The sequence below is a fragment of the Pleurodeles waltl genome, chromosome 3_1, assembly GCF_031143425.1.
Source record: "Pleurodeles waltl isolate 20211129_DDA chromosome 3_1, aPleWal1.hap1.20221129, whole genome shotgun sequence".
NCBI classification, from domain to species: Eukaryota; Metazoa; Chordata; class Amphibia; order Caudata; family Salamandridae; genus Pleurodeles; species Pleurodeles waltl.
In genome coordinates, this window is record NC_090440.1 from 1,315,865,597 (window position 1) to 1,315,884,447 (window position 18,851).

At 43.5% G+C, this 18,851-nt stretch overlaps 1 protein-coding gene across 3 annotated transcripts in view; it reads left to right on the forward strand.

Moving 5' to 3' along the window:
- SEMA5B (semaphorin 5B) overlaps window positions 1-18,851 on the forward strand; it is a 715,815-nt gene that overhangs the window by 577,481 nt on the left and 119,483 nt on the right. For all 3 annotated transcript variants that reach the window (XM_069224666.1, XM_069224667.1, XM_069224668.1), the window contains 2 exons: window positions 3,031-3,238; window positions 4,087-4,294. In XM_069224666.1, coding sequence (XP_069080767.1) covers window positions 3,031-3,238; window positions 4,087-4,294 — 416 coding nt within the window. The remainder of the gene's footprint in view (window positions 1-3,030; window positions 3,239-4,086; window positions 4,295-18,851) is intronic.

The window sequence follows — 18,851 nt, forward strand, 5'->3', positions numbered from 1 at the left end:
TCGGTTGGTCACAAACACCAAAGTGCTTGCATAATGCACTAATGTGTGAGCGTCCGTGTAACATAATATCTGTCACTGAACCACAAGAGGGTTGCGCAAGAGGATTTGGAACCCAAATGTTTCTATCTCCCATCTGACAATTCAAAACATGCTAGGACCCAATCACATTGGATGGGTCTATCTGTGTCTGTCTCAATTGATTGTGACAAATTCCTTTGAGGATGAAAACCCTCAACCACCTCAAGCAGCCATGCTTCATTACAGGGTTTCAACAGTGAAGCATGCCACCATAACCAACAAAGGCCTATTCAAGGCACACAAAACTGACAAGCATCAGACATACAGTTATATACGTATAAATATGTTAAAAGGTTTTAATTTGGAAAACACTATACATCACCTTTCAGTACAGCCTAATGAGAATTATAACAGTGAAAACCTCAAGTATTTGTGAAAGTGGGTTGCCAACAACAAAACCCCTGCTTACTTGGGTAATCTGTGAGACTCCATGTAATGAAATCCTTCTCTGCAGGCCTTCATACAGAGTAATAACAATCCACCTTTAAATGGATTGATATTTGCATATGTTTTCACAATAAAACATTAGGACTACAGCCTTAATCAGAACACTTCATAATTAACATATCAGGCCTATAGCCGCTGTGTAAAGGTGGAGCATAAGCCCTTCTATCAGTTGATTCTCAAAAGTATAGCATGTCATAGCAATGTGACTTTTATTAAGACATGGAAGTTGCTAAACATGAACTTCGAAACATTGACCAACAGCCTCCTTGCCTCTGCTTTAACGACGACGACATAATTAGTGAACCTAAAGACAAGTCCCTTGTCATGTGCCTCCTACATAAGGCAAATCAGAGATGGGCCGACATTGTGGACTGTATTAAGGTATACAACAGATGTGTTTTCCTGTGGCATACATGCTGAATTGATTGACTACAAGCTGCTCTCTGCTTTGATGATCAAGGAAAGCGTTGCACAGTGATGTGAAGGGATTTTCAGGAGATTCCCCACATGATGCAGTTTTGTCAAGCGTGGAAGCCATGGTTTAAACCCTGATTTCCTGCTTACACATTGTGCAGCTAAGCCACTGAATGAATAGCTCCTTCCCTCTACAGTTTAACAGTAAGTGACAATGCTTTGTGTTTAATGGTTGGAGGAGTAAGTTATACACAGTGTTAGGTAAATGAGTGAAGCACACTTTAAAGTAAGCTGATATCAGAAATCTTTCTAGAAAAGAGGGCAAAGGCACACCACTCAATATTTAAGTTGATATTAGCAGAGATCCCTAGCTTAACAAAGATTTTGATGTCTAGAGCAGTTCAACACTACAATGAAAGCTATAACATACATTAGCAAAACAAAGTGGTCTTCTTTGACATCCCACAGTTTTACAGGTCTTCACTGGGATACAACTGAAGTTTAACTTTGGCAGCAGACAGACTTTCAAAGCCTCTCAGTTCTGATTATCTACTCTCAAATGTGTTGCAATTAGCAATTTTAACATTTTTTTAAAAACTGCATTACAGAGGGGAACATAATATGTGTTGGGTGCCAGCATGGCTCTGTTTAGGGGAGAGGATGTGAAGTAATGACTAGAGCTGCCGACTTTGGAGCAGGGAACCAGGGTCGAGTCTTGGTATCGGCTCAACATCCAGTGATTCTGGCCAAATCACTTAATCTCTCTATGTCTACAAAAAGATGTATGTATCGTTGTGTAATGTAACTGGTGCTTCTGTAAAGCGCTTCACCCAATATAAAACTGTATAAAATAAAAAAATAAATACAAATTTAGGCTCACCAGTACCCATAGGTCAAAGGTCGGGCCAGACCTAGAGAGTTGACGGAGCTGGACTTTATTCTTGCTTGGCTCACCCACCTATACCTCAAACCTGATGACACTGGCATCATTATTTTAATTACTGGAGCATTGTACAGAGTTATCCAAGAGGGTCTAGCCCAAAACAAATACTAAGGCACAATTATCATCAGAAAACAGACGAATTATACCAATATATTTAGACCTGTACTAAGCTTAAACCACCAGAGCCAGTAACCCAACCGCGTAATAAAATCAGTTCATCCAGTGGGGGAGTTTGCATAAACAGATGTAACCCAACCTATCAGATGATACTTTGTACTTACTGGTAAAGCGCTGCTGTTTTTTCTTGTTTATGATTTATTAATGTGAGTGTTGAGGAACTGAAGATCTAATCACGGCAAATTGTTTAAATTCTACTAAACCTGTTAAACTGGGTAAGAGTCTCCAAGAGACTTGGACTCTGTCAGTGACTGTATGCGACACTACCAAGTCACTTGGATTGTGAATGGTTTTAAATAGAACAAATACCGATTGCACAGCTTTGTGGGACCATTGATTAGGGATTTAAGTGCTAAATGGGTTGTTGATGTATTCTGGAATGAAGTTATTTTCGTTATATGGTTGTAATTTTTTGTGTATCTTGAATAAAATAATTTGTGTGAAAATAAAGTTATGCTTAAATTATTTGGCAGGGCAGGCTCCCTCTATGAGACGAAATACTAAGGAATGCTCTGTCAATAAAAAGTCTGCAAAAATATTAAGCATATTATAGGTCCTGAAAAAATGGTCACTGTGTGGCCCAGTGTCTAAGTTGTTCACCGTGAAACCAAGAGACCTTACTTCTAACTGTGGGTTCACCATATGACCCAATCCTCTGATCCTCATAAATTCACATTTTCTCCAGCAGCATGAATTCAGTTATCTGCTTAAATGCTAAGCACTTTAAAATATCCTACTAGTGCTACGTGTTGATATTTTATGTGGTGGTGGTTCGTTCAAATGTTTCTGTTGCTCCTCCATGACTGTAGCCCTTCACCCGGTGTGGGCAACGTTTGGACACTAACTGGCAGTTGTTTGGGCAACATTGCTGTCTTCAAAAGGGTGTGTTTACTGCATGGAGAGCGTACTGGCTTTGTGAAAATGTGAATCAAAAAGTGCAAATTCTAATGTGGGCCACTGTCTGTCCTCAGTGCGGCATCCTGAACGATGATAGCCCCAACCAGAACTTGACGGAGAGAAGCCTTCAGGACGCCCAGCGCCTGTTCCTCATGAATGACGTGGTCCAACCTGTCTCAGTTGACCCCCTTGTCACCCAAGACAACCTTCGCTTTTCCAAACTAGTGGTTGACATTGTGCAGGGGAAGGACACACTGTACCACGTGATGTACATTGGAACAGGTAAGAATTGGAGCAGTGGTGTTAAGAACTTATCACGCAGGCTGGCAGCCTTAAGTGTCCATGCGGTGCATATGCGATGTCTTAAATAATGCTTGAGTGACTGTCATCTCTCTCACAGTATTTAGCTGGTGTAGTTATCTTGTTAATTTCAAGCTGCACAGATGCTTGCTAGCTTTATACATACAAAATGCCCTATGGTGTTGCATGAGTGATGTTCTAGTCAAATGGCAGCCATTACGAGCACATTATTGATCAGACTCCCCACAGTTCCTATTGGATTGTCCTTTGCTTGCTTAGTATGTAGCCCTTAGCTTCCACTGCTCTGCATGACTTCTTCAACTAGCACTGTGTCAAATTCATGAACCTATTAAAGTGTACAGATGGGGGATTGGCAGAAAAGGGATTCCTGTAGTGCAGTGTCACCTTTCTCCACATGCATATCTCCTCTGCAAGGGTTGTCATAACCCGGTATTTATTTAGGCCAAGTGTAGAAACTGGCACCGTCTCAAAGGCCAATTGTGGTGGTGCCATAAGGAGTATTTGCAGTGGGCTTAATGCAGCACTGACTGCCCCCATTCCTCATACCTTGCTTCTTAGCTACTTCAGTAGAAATAGATGATACATCGGTTCAGATTCCTGTTCTGAGATCGTAGTTTTATCTTCAAGCCCTTGCCCACGAGGTGGTGACTTTCCATGGGGAAAAGGCTCTTTCATTGTGCAAACATGAATGCAAAATGTTTGATTCATCTACAAATGTAAATTAGCTGAATATTTTGTTCACGTGTGCTAAGCACAAAACTCATTCATGATAAACGAGATTGACGTGCTTCCCCCTCTTATTCCCTCAGAGTATGGTTCAGTCTTAAAGGCAATTTCTACCACTAACAAGAGCCTGAGGAGCTGTTACTTAGAGGAAATGCAAATTCTGCCCAGCGGTCAGCGAGAGCCAATCAGAAACCTGCAAATTCTTCACAGTGACAGATCACTCTTTGTGGGACTAAATAATGGAGTGTTAAAGATTCCCCTGGAGAGGTGTTCAATGTACAGAACAGAAGGGTAAGCAAATTTATCGCGCTTATTTACTTCTTCGCAGCTTTAGAAACCACAAATCATTGAAGAACATATGCTCGTTGTATTCACCGTTTTATAGCCATTATTGGCCCGGAGGTGTTCAGAAAGCGGGTGTGCACTGCTTGCCAGATTCAGGAGATGCCTTGAAAATACATTTTATAAACTGTGTTTTGTGTTTGTTCTCGGATGCGTACATCTTGTGCATCGTTTAAGCACCCCTATGTTCTTAAGACACTGTGGATGTGTTACCAAGCTGGAACATTTCAAGTTATATTTGCTCACTCTTTTTGGGGACTAACTTTTTTTCAAACACACTCCTCTTTTATCATTTGTTTTGAGCTTGTGATGCGTGCTTATCGGAGAGCCCTGGAGGCTCATGAAATCAATCCATTTTTTCATAGATTGTGTATAGTGCACAAACGAGTTGTCAACTGGGCTTTGACCTATGGATAACCACGGTAACTAACAGGATGGTGGTCCACCCTTGAAGAGGTCCCAATACCACCCCTTCAAACCTAGGCCCTCTCTTCCTCTCTCTTCTACCCCCCAAGATGCCCAACCCTCATTAAAATTCTCAGCCCAGAACCCTTCCCCACTGTAAACTTATGCTCTTGATCCTGTGCGCCCGCTTTCCCCTCCTCCCCTTCATAAGAACTAGCTACTCTGATAGCCCACTGGTGTACTTCACTCAACTACTTTATAGCTAAAATCTGCTACATGCCACAAAAATGCATCTATTCAAGAAATATTAGGATTATCCATCCAAATAGTACTAATTTTACCCACGTCTGAGGCATAATCGTCTGAGCCAGACTGCATGGATTCAAACCCGCGACCATCACAACCCAAAGAACTCTGCAGTATGCACTTAACCGAATATAGTATCTCGTTTCTGCAGCTCTTTCCTCTGCAGAGCAGTCCTGACACTCATGTGACATGATCTCCAGCCACCTTGGCACCTGTGTCCCATGAGCATGTTTACGGCTCTAATGAAATAGAAGCCCACGATACGGTGCCTGGACAGAGATCGGTGAAGTCCAACTTGCATTGTTGTAGCGTCATGCATGTCTATAAAGTTGGAAGTTGGTCCCTCTTAAGGCAGATGCATTTTGTTCTAATAGCCCTCGCTGGTGCCTCCAAAATTGCACTCACTGCTGAAATATTGTATTATCAGATCCCTGCATATAAACGCCCTACCTTAATGCATTTATCATCCTCCATAAGGGTGAACGTACCCTCTCCACCTCTCATCCCATAGGAGAAGTCACAGACCTTCGATCAACACGTCTTTGCTCCATGCACTGCTCATGTTTTCGTGTTTTTAGATAGTTGTTAAAGCTTTTACTGCTCGCCTACTGCAAAGTGCTGTGTGATAAAAGCTGAACACAATATCAAGGAAAACAATGAATAAAATGGATCATGATTAATATGGCTTCAGCGATCTCTGCAGAGCTCTAGAAGGGAACACAAACAGTTTTTGACGCATGCCTGGAATATTGTAATATATCCCGGCTGACGGCATGAACCAGAAATGTTCAAGGTCCTTTGAGCAAGTAAAGTAACTCGGTGCATGCTTACCAATTACTTGGTCTCTCAACGTTTTAGTACTGTGCTTGTTGATTTACCCCCACATCAGTCCCTGTGGGGGAATGTCCGTTGGTATGCCCTGGCCCAGTCAGTGAGTGTGGTGAGGAGTTAATATAGGGTTTCTCTATGAAGAGGGTCTTCAGGTGGGAGGCTGCAGTGGGCCTTGCAGTGTAACGCCCAAACCTGTGTGGTAAGTGATTGGTTGTCTCTGCAGGGTGTGTTGTTTGGTTGTCTCTGCAGGGTGTGTTGTTTGGTTGTCTCTGCAGGGTGTTTTGTTTGGTTGTCTCTGCAGGGTGTGTTGTTTGGTTGTCTCTGCAGGGTGTTTTGTTTGGTTGTCTCTGCAGGGTGTGTTGCAGCGATGGTGCGGGTCCTGTCATCCTTTTCTTAACCAGAATCAGCTATTGATGTGTTGCTTGCTGCTAGGAATCTCGCTAGACTTTACACTGAACCACCGCTGGTTATTGTCTTACCTACTTTAATATGGGGGATGGTGAACGGGAAGGGGTTAGGCAAATTTTCAAGGGTCACAATAACAGCAATGAGGCGGTTGCTTGACCTGTGCACCCTAATTTCTGTATCCCGTATTTAACACCACTTGTTTTCAAATCTGCCACTTTTCCTGAAGTCCAAAACAATGAGACCCCTTTACCTCATCCATCCTATGGTGTGGATGTTGAGATCCATCCTTGTACTACCACTGGCGTAACAATTACCTCCAGAGCTCCTGCGGAGTGTGGGTGGGGGAACCTGAGCTCTACGGGGTCCCCTCAGCATAGTACACTGTGCAGAAGCAGCACACCCCTGGCCTGAGAGCTCCTGACTGGGTGGGGGAGAGGGCCCCTCCATTTACTTTGCAAGGGAGGTCCTCAAGTTTTGTTATGCCACTGCGTACTACGTGTGATGTGAGGAAAGGAGGAGGTGCCGGACCTTGCGTTGTCAGTCGACTATGTGAGACTTAAGGCTTTAGGGGGCAGAGGGTTTTTGGCCAACTTTGTAAGTTTCTTTGGGCTCCAGCCCAGTAGTAACTTAGGCTTTACATCTAAGGGACTATAAAGGTTTTTTTAACCACTAAGGTTTTGCAAAGTTTCTGATTTTTGCCCCATTGTGAAGAGCCCCACCTGTTTCAACTCATGCAGAACCATTGTGACAGTCTCAAAGAAGGAGATACAAGGCATAAAATGCTTAAAAAGTCACAGCTTTCATGCAGAAGTGGCAGAGAAAAAATCAAAATATCGCCAAGTAGTGCAGTTTTTTATAACCCTTCACATAGGGTGGCAGTGGTGGCAAACCAATAGGTAAGACATGCATTTTGAGTTGTGACTAAAACATTAACAAGCCTGCTGCAGTGAAAAACAAAACAAAAAGCAATTGTTTTCCATATAAAACGCATCTGTGAGGTAAAGGATGTAACGTATGATGTGTGCAAGCACTCTGTGGGATACGGATTGATACACTTTACAGCCAGTAGAATCAGACGAATGGGAAGCATGCTTATAGGCAGAGCTAAAGCCCACTCTATGCAAACGTTAAAGAATAAGTAATTGTGGATCCGCATACAGTTGCAATGCCTCGCTGTCAACTAGACTTTTTCAAAAAAAGTTGTGACTTCACTCAACCATAGTCTTGTACTGAGACAACTGCAGTACTCTCCACCAATTGACTTTTTCTGGCTTCAGCCAGATGCATCCCTTCATCCCTTAGTTAGCACTTACCAATACTACTTCTGTTGCATCTTTTTGTGATAGACCACTACAGGCCAAAACTTGGCATGGAAATGTTCGTGTTTGAATCTCATGAAAATGACAAGTAAAGACATTTTGTGAAACCCTGTAGCTATGTTACTCATGAGGACCGGGGAAAGGTGACCCTCGTATTTTCTTACCGCAAATGTAAATGTTAGGTTGTTAGGTCTGGCGTTAACCAAGGCCTTTTCATTTTACCAACATAATATGTATAATATAATTAAAAGGGCTGTAGGTCAGCCAGCTTCATCCATTGGTCTGCTGTTGTGTCATTCATTGTTCGTCTGCTCTCTGCAGGGTGTACAGCATGAGGCAGTAGGTCATCCTACTTCAGCTAATCACTAACCCCACTTGACTTTAAAAGGTGCACATTGATATAGAAAGTAGTTCCTTTCAGAACTAGGCACTACTAAGGTAATGTGTACTTTTTGAGAACCAAAAAATATTTGTGCTTTTAGCCAATATGTTTTTTTTTTCGATTGACAAAGGTCCAGCAGCTTCCCAAACTACAAAGTTAGACAAAAACCATTACACGTGAAAACAGCCTTTGGCAAAGCCTGAAGGCAGACACCCATTGCAAGACATACTGGCTTTGCTAATGCTTATTTTAGATTGACATTGTCTGCAGCTTCCCAAACAATAAAGTTATGTAAAAACCTTGACAAACACAAAAAGCATTGGCAATGCCAAAAAGCTGGTCACCAATGTCATATTGATTGGCTTTACAATGCTTGTTTTATATAGCATTTAAATAAGCTCTTAAACTTCATGAACCTACTACGGTTTCATAGAAAAACACATTGGAAGGTAACATGGTTTGTGGAAGGTCACACAATTTATCTGACTGAAAAAAAGCTGGAATTACAATGTAGGATTTGTGGGTCGACAATTGACAGTTTAACTCGAGACCACGTCTTCTCTGGTACAAAGGGCACAACGTCATTTAAGATCTCTGAGCAATGTAGCAAACTTGTGTGAGACCAAAACACAACCTATGCTACAGCCTAACTTTGAATGGCTAAAAGATGATATATTGTTCTCGGTAGGTAAAAGGTTTAGAAAAATAGAAAATAACTATTTATTTGAAGATCAGAGTTTCGCTGTTTATTTAACTCACAGAGTCTGACAGTGACGATTTGCTCTTGTGGCCTGGCATTGATTGTCACTCTGGATTCTGGCCCCGGTGATTACTCTGGGACCTAGAAAATATGTTTCTTGGGACCAGTGGGTTTCCTGGGACTGATGGTTACTGGGAGTCCTGGCACTGATTGTAACGGAGCCCTGGCACTGATGGTGACTGGGTGCCTTGGCACTAATGGTACTAGGAGCCCTGGCACTAATGGTACTGATGATTACTGGGAGCCCTTGCACTGATGGTTACTGGGAGCCCTGGCACCGATGGTTACTGGGAGCCCTGGCACCGATGGTTACTGGGAGCCCTGGCACCGATGGTTACTGGGAGCCCTGGCACTGATGGTACAGGGAGCCCTGGCACTGATGGTTACTGGGAGCCCTGGCACTGATGGTTACTGGGTGCCTTTGCACTGATGGTTACTGGGAGCCCTGGCACCGATGGTTACTGGGAGCCCTGGCACCGATGGTTACTGGGAGCCCTGGCACTGATGGTTACTGGGAGCCCTGGCACTGATGGTTACTGGGTGCCTTTGCACTGATGGTTACTGGGTGCCTTTGCACTGATGGTTACTGGGTGTCTTTGCACTGATGATTGCTGGGTGCCTGTGGCACTGATGGTTGCTGGGTGCCTTGGCACTGATGGTTACTGGGATCCCTGGTGTGGATGGTTACTGGGAGTCCTGGCCCTGTTGGTTTCCAGGAACGCTGGCACTGGGACATTGCATTGACAGTTCCGGGGGGGGGGGGGGGGGAAGCTGAGTCAGTTCCTCACTTCCTTGGCATTGATGTGTACTGGGCACCCTGGAATGGAAGGTTACTGAGGCCCCAAGCAATTACGTTTATTCAAGACTCAGCACTGATGGTTCCTGGGAGTTCTTGCACTGTTGGTTTTTGAGGGGCCCTTGACACTGATGGTTTCTGGGGCCTCCTCACTGATGGATCTTGGGGCCCCACCACTAATGGATCTTTGGGCACCCCATCACTGATGGATCAGGGTCGGCACTGATGGTTCTTGGGATGGCACAGTACTGATAGTTTCAGGGGACCTGACACTGATGGTTCTGTGATGACCCTGGCACTCATGGTTCTTGGGGACCCTAACACTGATGGCAACTGGGACATTACTACTGGTGGGTGAACATTAGCACTAACACCGACTGTAATAATTATTTTGTTGAAATATGTTAGAGCGGAGATGCATTTCCTTGAATGTGCTTACTGGTGCAGTTAGGGGAGGAGTGCTGAATTTGCTTTTATCCCCAGACAGCTGCAAGAATTATTCACGGTGTTTAGAGTATGTGGAGAATAGAGGGAGGGGCTCCAGACTGAGGAACAGAGCTTATTGTGGACTGGGGAGAAGAGAAAATACTGACAATTGGGCAGCATTGAAGTAGGAAGCAGGGATGTTTTAAGGCAAGGGCAAAATGGGCCATTGCCCTGGGCCCCACCTTCCAAGAGTCCCACTGCAAACGTGATCCTACTCTCTTTTCTTTTTACTTCTGTATTGGAAAATGTCTCGTCTCTGCCTACCTCTACCTTTCTATGCTCAATTTAATTTTGGGGATTTTTGAGCCCCTACACTGGCATATTTCAACTGTTTGTGATTGAATTCCCATTTCTGAAAGTTTGGCATCAGTTTGGCTTGAATTAGCAGAAAAGTGGTAGTAAAAATCAAATGTGTTCATAAGGTGGGCCTATAAGATGTCTTACCATGCCCCTAAACATCCTTAAGACAACACTGGTGTAGAAGAGTGGTAGCATGGAAAAATGAAAAACAAACGAGAGAGTAGGGAAGCAGAAACAAGCATGTGCAAAGCAAGTTGGTTTGGGTTTAAAGTTTCAGTGCATGCAGCAATAGCACATTAGAGTAAGGCACACAGGAGGGAGAAAGCAGGAACTAACAGAAGCCCTCGTTACAAGGTGCGAAGTACTGGCATGGAGCAAACTCCGCACACCAACTTAATGTTACTCTGCGGTAACACCCCACCAGTACCGTACAGATACAAGTTAATCCACGCTTAGTTAGAAGTAGCTATTTGGGCCTGGTATTACCAGGCAGAATTCCACACAACTTTCCCTGTTCTGGGGGTATTAACGCTAACAGTTACCACCTGCTCTGAGCAAGAGGTAAATGTGAATCGGGGGCAGATGCAGGGGAGATGGAGAGAGAGAGGTTGAGAGGGTAGTGGAGGGAAGGGGAAAGAGATCCCCTGGCAAGAGGGAGTGTTATATGATTTCCTCCTTGCTGAAAAAATATGGTCAGACAGGGACGAGGACAGAGACCTGGCTGCTGTTACAGACTTAGTCTCATAGAATTTTAGTGGTCAGAATACAGGCCAGAAACATTGTGTCTGATGTTCCTGCACCCGATACTGGGGCAGTCGTGATCAGGTGGAGTGGTGTCCCATTAGGAGATACCACTCCACCTGACTGGTAATGACGGCCTGGGAATGCTATTGTTGTAAGGTACGCCCTCGTGCATTTCAGTGCAACCCCTTCAGTGCAGAAGAAAGGACATTTCCCTACAACCAGTAGCATTAGGTGAGACTTGAATGCTCCTCTTGGCTGAGCCAAGAAATCCTAGACAAAGACTCATCGCAGAAAGCCAGTCATTGAAAGGGGAGGACCAAAAACCCACTCTGTATTATTAGCAGTAGGTCAGTTTGGCAGCTGTGCTGTCAAAACCCAGACCTAAAAACAAGTAATGGCAAAGTCTGGTCTTGGCAAGTAAGCCTGTTTGCTTATTTTATTTTACACGTGCATGCAATATGCACAAAATATTGCCAAAATATCAAAAGGAGAGGGGCCCAGCAGCCAAGGCATCCAGCCACAGAAGTACTCTCCTTTTCAGGCAGCTATGCACATGTAATCAGGCAAAGTGCTGGCATTCACTGTTTACGAAAGCTGATGGATTAAATGGGCCTACTCATTGCCTCATGCATTGGTGGACTGAAGAAAAATGTGACTAATAGTTGAGCAAACGAATAGATTAAGAGAGCTGATCAAAAGCCTCTGCATGCATATGTATACATGTATATAAATATATACATATGTATATATTCACTGAAAGAACAAAGGTTACAGGGATGTAATAGTTAGGTACTTAATTTACTCGTACAAAACCATAGAAATTCAGCAGTTATAGCTAGAGTTCTTTTAAGTAACTAAAACTCGCACCCTAAGGTGACTATAACTCTCGCCCTAGCCATACACATTTGTCTCATCAATAATTTTATTACAAATTTTGCAGTGAGAATTTGAAATATGGCAAAGAACATGTCATCAATGATATAACAAGTGGAGTAATTAGCTGTGCATGGTGAAGGCACTTTTTTTTTTTAATTTCGTGAATATTCGTCAAACAGTGCCAAACATATAGGCAAGTCAAAAAATGCTTTTTCTATGGAAAAATGCTCCTAACTATAACTACCTACTGGTGACTGATATTGACCATTTGTTTATCAATGCCCCAAATTGAATTATCGTTTGGCATAAAATATTAGATGTCTGTATAGTCCAGGTTTATAGTATTCATGAAAGCGACCTAAGGAGAATGGAATGGTACGATTTTGGAGAAGTTTGTCACTCCTCCCACCCAAGATTCGCCTGGGATGTTGTTTATCGTGGACTTCCCTGCCTCTGTACATACCACATGCCTAGAATTTGCTGTAGATAAGGCGTGGGGTAGCTCTCCCTCGTGCGCATGCGTTTTGCTGCTCTAACTTTTTGACAGCTGTCAGACGAAGTCCAGTTTCAGCACTTTTGCTAAACTAGCAGCTCCACTGGGGTCACCCGGCCCACGACTGCGCTTTCTGGCGGCGTGGAACGCTTTCACCTAAATGAGAATGTGTGCCCTGAGGCCATCAAAAGAGCTGTTGTATGACGGGGTTCTGTTCGGACTTAGCAGTGCTTAGCACAGCCCGAGGCTGAGCGCTGATTTACAGGCACGATAACTAAATGCCTGGAATCGTTCTCACCCGCAGTCTCCTCCCCTCAAACAAAGGGTTATTTCAGTCGTACAAAAAGCTGCTGCGTCAGTAACTGTTCCGTGCCATTTATTTAACTAGGCCTGTGCAGGCTGGAGTGAATGAAGACGGTTCCCAGTTGATACAAAGCCTGGCGGGGGAGGCGGCCACGGGAGTGGTGTTTGTTTGTAAACATCACACTGTGTTATGTGTTATGCCCTGCACTGTGGGGCGCAATGTTAACCAAAAGCAACCCCGGCAAATCAATTCGAACCAGCCACGTCGCTTCTTCTCCACACTATATTGCCATCCATTGTTTTCTCCCTCCTCTCCCCCTCTCTTGCTTCGACCTTTCGCCATGCTCTTGCTTTCCCTCCTCTCTCCATCACCCTAATATTATACCCCGTTGTGCCTGCAGCACAGGAACCAGCAGCAATCCTGGGATTTAAAAAGCCGGTTCCAAAGCCTCCAGCCCACTGCGGGGAGGGAAGGAGGGGGAGAGGGCCCGATGACATAGAAGACCAGTCCGGTCCAGCCAGTACACACGCAGTGTGTTATTTTTATTGTTTTTTTAGCCTTTACATGACCACCAGTTACATTACACACGGTGGACATAAATATCCACCAGTGCCGGTCCCATCCCATGCCCTGCCTCATGACAACCAAGACAAGAATCCGTATACACTGGGGAAGCCGTGTACAGTTGGCAGCACCCTTTGGTAGATGGTCAGAGGGTTTAATGAACCCATGTGGCCTCTGCCAAAGGGTCAATTTATGGGCTACGTCTAAGTGGGTTAAAATACCCTCTCGTCTTAATAAATTCAATCCACCGAGAAAAAAATTGAATTGTCTGTTTTTTTGGTACAAGCTGCAGTGGATGTGATATGGCGCTTCAAGAGATGACGTGGTGATCTAAACGTAGTTTTAATCTGTTCAATTTGAGAGCTGTGGGTAAAATAAAGCAAAGACTGCCAGACAAATATGATCCGATAAAATCGGAAATAGTAGTCATTAGCTGTGGAAGCAATGTTCACTGGCTCCACAAACCCTTTGTTAGATTAGCTCAACATTGCACCTTTACTGGCTCCACAAACCCATTGTTAGATTACCCCAACATCGCCCCTTTATAAGGTCCATTCAGAATTAAAAACGTGTAAACAGTAACAAGTGACACATACACCACAAGGCAAGGTAGCAGGCGAGTGGCCCGTGGAGCTACGAGACAGCCCAGTGTTTGTGTTGCGGTGTGTGCACTTCTCAGGTGCCACGCTTGCTCTAGTTAGTCCACGAATTTTGTACACAATGTCACACAATTTAGGCACCTTCTCTTTTTAATTCCAAGTCTGGTCCAAATGTAATTGTGACCTTCGCTTGTCACATCTGCTAGAATGTGAACGCCTTTTTAGCATGTGCGCATGTACACAGTGATACAGCTGATTACTGTCACCATCAACAGACGTTTTACCCTTTACGCGCTGGGGGGCTTTGGGCTTGAATTATTTAGCTCTTCTCTGACATTTCTCACAAATGTGTCCTAACTTCAATAAGTTTTGTTTATATTTCAAGATGGAGACCGTTATCGTAATTAAGGTTACAAGCCTTCTGCTTAGAAGGCTTATATGTTTGAAGAGTGACAAATTATGGAAAATAGTTATTTAATCAGTTTGTTTTAACATAAAAAAAAAAAAAGTAAAGAGCGTTCCCTCCTGCTCTCCTCCGTTGACCTTTCGTCACAAAGTTTAATTTGCAATTCTACATATTTCTGTAAAATGTGCTATTTCTGAATCTAACCCCCAATTATAACCACACCCCGAATGGCAGGGGTTCAATATTGTGTCACTGCCTAAACTGTCAACCACTTAAGTTCTGGGCAAAGAAATATGAATTTTAAGACAGTTTTCTTTAGCTGCAGCTTTTCCAGGTAAGAACTTTAGGTGTCCTAGGCCTCGGAAATGTTCTCACCGAAGACTGTCTGCGGCAGAAATTGTTCTTCACTTGGCACCTGGCCCAATCATATTTCTGGATAGGTTGCGGTCATAAGTATGCCCTGTGCATTGGATTTCAATTGAAGTCCTTTGAACGCTCCATATGTAAAGACATCATTCTTGTCAAAATACACTAGCATGCAGACCATATAAACCATACAAAATACCTGAGAATCCTAATAGGCTGCATTCAGTGCCTGGGAATACATTGGCAATCAGTGCTTTTTGAGGCAAAACATTTTTTTGCTGTTAACCAATTATTTTAATAGTGGCAAGGGCCCGGGAGCTCTCCAACAATAACAAAAAAACAATAAAATAAAAATATATATATATATACGTGCAAAAATCCAAGGGTCTGGTTGTAAATGCCAGACAAATTAGCTATGCCATTTGCCTGTTGTTATTGATTTTGCTATGTCAGAAGTTATTAGCTGGCCTGCTTCTTCTCCGGAACACCATCTCTCAAATGCTGTGGTTGTCAAGTAGAGGTCTGTGACCCACTTAAGGCTCGAACCAGAAGCCTGGCTGTGGACCCTTGAGCCCAAAACGAGCCAAGCTTTAATGTTGCTCCTGCCTGCCACCCATGCTCTACCCTCATGCGCAAACAGTTAGAAACGAAGTATAAACCTTTGATGTTAAAAAGGCGAGAAAGAGGTAGACATCTAGTGGGTGAATTGCATAATGTGAAACAAGAAAACCTAGGACCAAGCCTTGCTTCCCTGCTTGAACAAATTGTGTGATCCTAGTCAAATATTTTATTTTACACAGCCTCCTTTTTCTTCCTTATCACATATAAAAGCAGCTTCCAATACATAATGATGTGCGCTGTGCATAAATAATCTGATATAGTAAGGTCAAACACTTCTCCTTGTAAATCATTTTTTAAAATTCTTAAATACATTATTATATTTCGTATGATGTTTGTTGCATGATTTTGATCTCAACTATTACCATGGCTCGGTGGTGCACGGGCACTGTGAGCCTAGCCAGGACCTCGGCTCGGTTCTCCATGTTAATTTGTTGGCTCGCCCACCACCTCTGTGGTCAGGGTTAGAAATTAATTCTTTATCGAGATTTTAAGGGTATAGGATTCAGGAGTGAGTGAAGAAGTTATTTTTAAAACACTGCCTTCTAATTTCCATTTTGGCCATGCCCTTGCAGATGGTTTTGTTTTTGTCACTGTGAGTTACTATATGGTATTTTTTATGTTAATGGAGCAACCCACGTTTTAAAAAAAACGTTTTAAAATTTAAAACAAAAAACAAAAAAACTTTGAAACCTCGAAAGGCTCTACATCTCTAAACACAAGACTCAATTGCTAGCTCAGACGTAGGCTAGTTGCTGCTCCCAAATATGGTGAGCGCTCTAGGACAAGTGAAAAGAGTATCATAGCGGACTTATACACGACTGTAGAAATACCACTTTCTGACAGTTCACCCAAGTGGGCATATTACAGTCCTAAAAAAAGACAGTCTAGCATGCTCGAACTTCATTTATAATGTGCGTCAGTAAAAAAAAAAAACTAGCTCCTCCCCTAAACTCTGCCATAGCGGTAGGAGTTGGCAATGTTTTATTTTATTTGGCAGCCCAATCCTTATGTTCTGGGTTCCTTTCTATTATCACGAACACAATGTCTAGTACTACGTCCCTGGATGTGTTTGGTTGGGGCTAGGCCAAGGTGAGAATAGCAGGCAGACAATTGAAAGGACTGAGACAAAATGCTCGCACATAAAAAAAATCCCTTGGCTGCAAATAGTGTTTTGAACTAAGTTGTAGGAACCCCGTTATTAAAACAAAAGCAGTTTGACTGTTCAAACAAAGGAAAGGATTGTGACTCGGTATGCTAAGACTATTCCCTCGCGTGTGAATTTTTGTAACTCTCCATTTCATATAATCGGTTTCATTGCAGCGCGGACCCAGATGATTGAGTATTGTGTTTCCCGGTGAATGGAAGGGCATCTGTTTGTTTTAGGCCTCGGATATTCTTGGCAGTCTGCTATTAAAAGGAAAAGGTCCAGTTCCCTCTGATTGATGTCAAATTATAGCTTTGCCGCACGGGCAGGCCGATAGTGTCACTTTCGCTTGTAAATGGCAGGCGGGTAAATGGTCCTGAACTGGATCCCAGCGCATCAGGTGCAAGGAGCCGCGCGGGTGAAAAGACAGAGTGGCGGGCGCGAGCCAAACCGCAGCGCAGCCACGTTGGCTTATTTCAGGGTTCGGTTACAGAAGCTCCATCAACTCAGGGTCATGAGAAGGCTCCACGTGCGCGGCACGTGACTCCTGCGGTGGCGCGAGAAGCTAGTGTTCTCCGCCAAGATGAGCGCATTAGCGCCCAAACCGCATGCATCACCACCGTCAGGTGCAGTGACACCAGAGACCCGAGGGACCACTGAACTCTCATTTAGCATAATACTTTAAACCCGACCCGTGCTAGGAGAGAGAGGCTTATATCTTTGCTTGCACTACAGCCCGTGGCGCTCTCGCCAGTGAAAACTGTGTTCATAAAGTGTCCCTTCTGCAGCTGGAGTATATCGGTTTGTGGCCTGTACAGATTTGTATTGTGTTGATTTGTGAACTCAAACACCAGACTTGAAGCGTGCTTGCTGATGAAAATTAATGCCACGTGTTTTCTGAGTCAAGTTGTATTTCCGGCCGCGGCTGTCTAGTTCGCACCATGTCACCACCGGAACACCACTTTCCCATTCCTGGCTTTGCCTTTAAATCGAAGTGCATTCTGAGAGTTGTAGTCTTGTTTCATTTTAATTGAGGTAATTGAACCAACATATAATAACAACGATAAGTAAAAGCTAAGTCCACAAATGGAACGTGGTTGATTCATTGACACGGAGCCGTGAGCAAGGGCCCAATAAACATATTTTTTTGGGTTATAGTTGTGTCTTCCTCCTGACTTGGGTAGAACTGAGACATGGATTCGGATGACTTTCTGGAAGTAAGACTCTGGCCAAAATGTCTGATTTGCGCCTTCCAAGAACATATCTATGACCACAGACTGTTACTCACCAGCCATTATTCATGGCTGGAATGCTAATTATTTGGCCCTTGTCCGAGCAACTTTGGAAAATTCAAACGTCATTTTTTAATTTCTTCACCTGAAATTTATTTCATAGGTTAAGGTTTGAAGGCAATAACTTCTGTGCCAGAGATGCACCAAAAAGGAAGATCCTACTCTAACTGAAACTGACATACTTCAGTGGATACAAACAGTATGTTTTAAACTACACAGTTTACTAAAAGTATATCTTAAAAAAAAATCTCTGTTGAGGTGCAGTGCAGTGTATGTAAAACGTGTTAAGGTCGATTGAGATTTAGTCCATGATGGATGGACAAACAGCCAGAAATAGTTTTTTTTCCAACCTTGTAGGGAAGCAGGGTAGTTCCACCCACCACCGCTACATGGCCTTTCCTTTGCTTTACAACAGTCGGTGTAAAATCTGAGTCCTATGCATAGATGATGGAGACGATGATGAGGATGCCTTCTCTTTCCAATGTTCTGTTTCGGGGGGGTTAGCAACATTTTAATATACTAACTATTGTATCCAGCAATGTCATGCCACTCTTTGAGTGCCTTAAGGACGAATTTGTGGTGTGGGTGGTCGTGCCAACAGCCGGCAGGGATGTTTATTTTTTGGTTTCTCTCTGCACTTAAACTGTTTATGTGCTACGAAATTGACCTTGGGTTTAGTGTGTTTTAACTGTGTGGACAGTTTAACAAAATCAATCTGTTTGTATTTCATCTAATGATTGCAGTAATGCTAACTAAGGTTTGCTGATAGGCTCAGTGGGGGTTACATGCATGACTTATGGTCAATGTCAGTCTGGGCAGGCATTTGGTTTTCTAATTTGCTCACAGGAAAGGGGTGGGATTGAACATGGAAGTTGTTTAAACAGATAGTTTAAGAACGTTGTGCTGCCCTGCCGGACCGCATTTTCGGGCCTACTTTGTTTTTCCTTGAGTGGACTCTGTAATCTACAAGCCCTGAGTAGGTGCTCCACTTCAACAAGAAATCCACGGGACCAGGGTTTAGCTCTACCGGAAGTTGATATGCTAAAGTGAACTCCACCTGTAGCGACCGCTGGTACTTGCCTCCTCTTAAACGATGCAATGGGA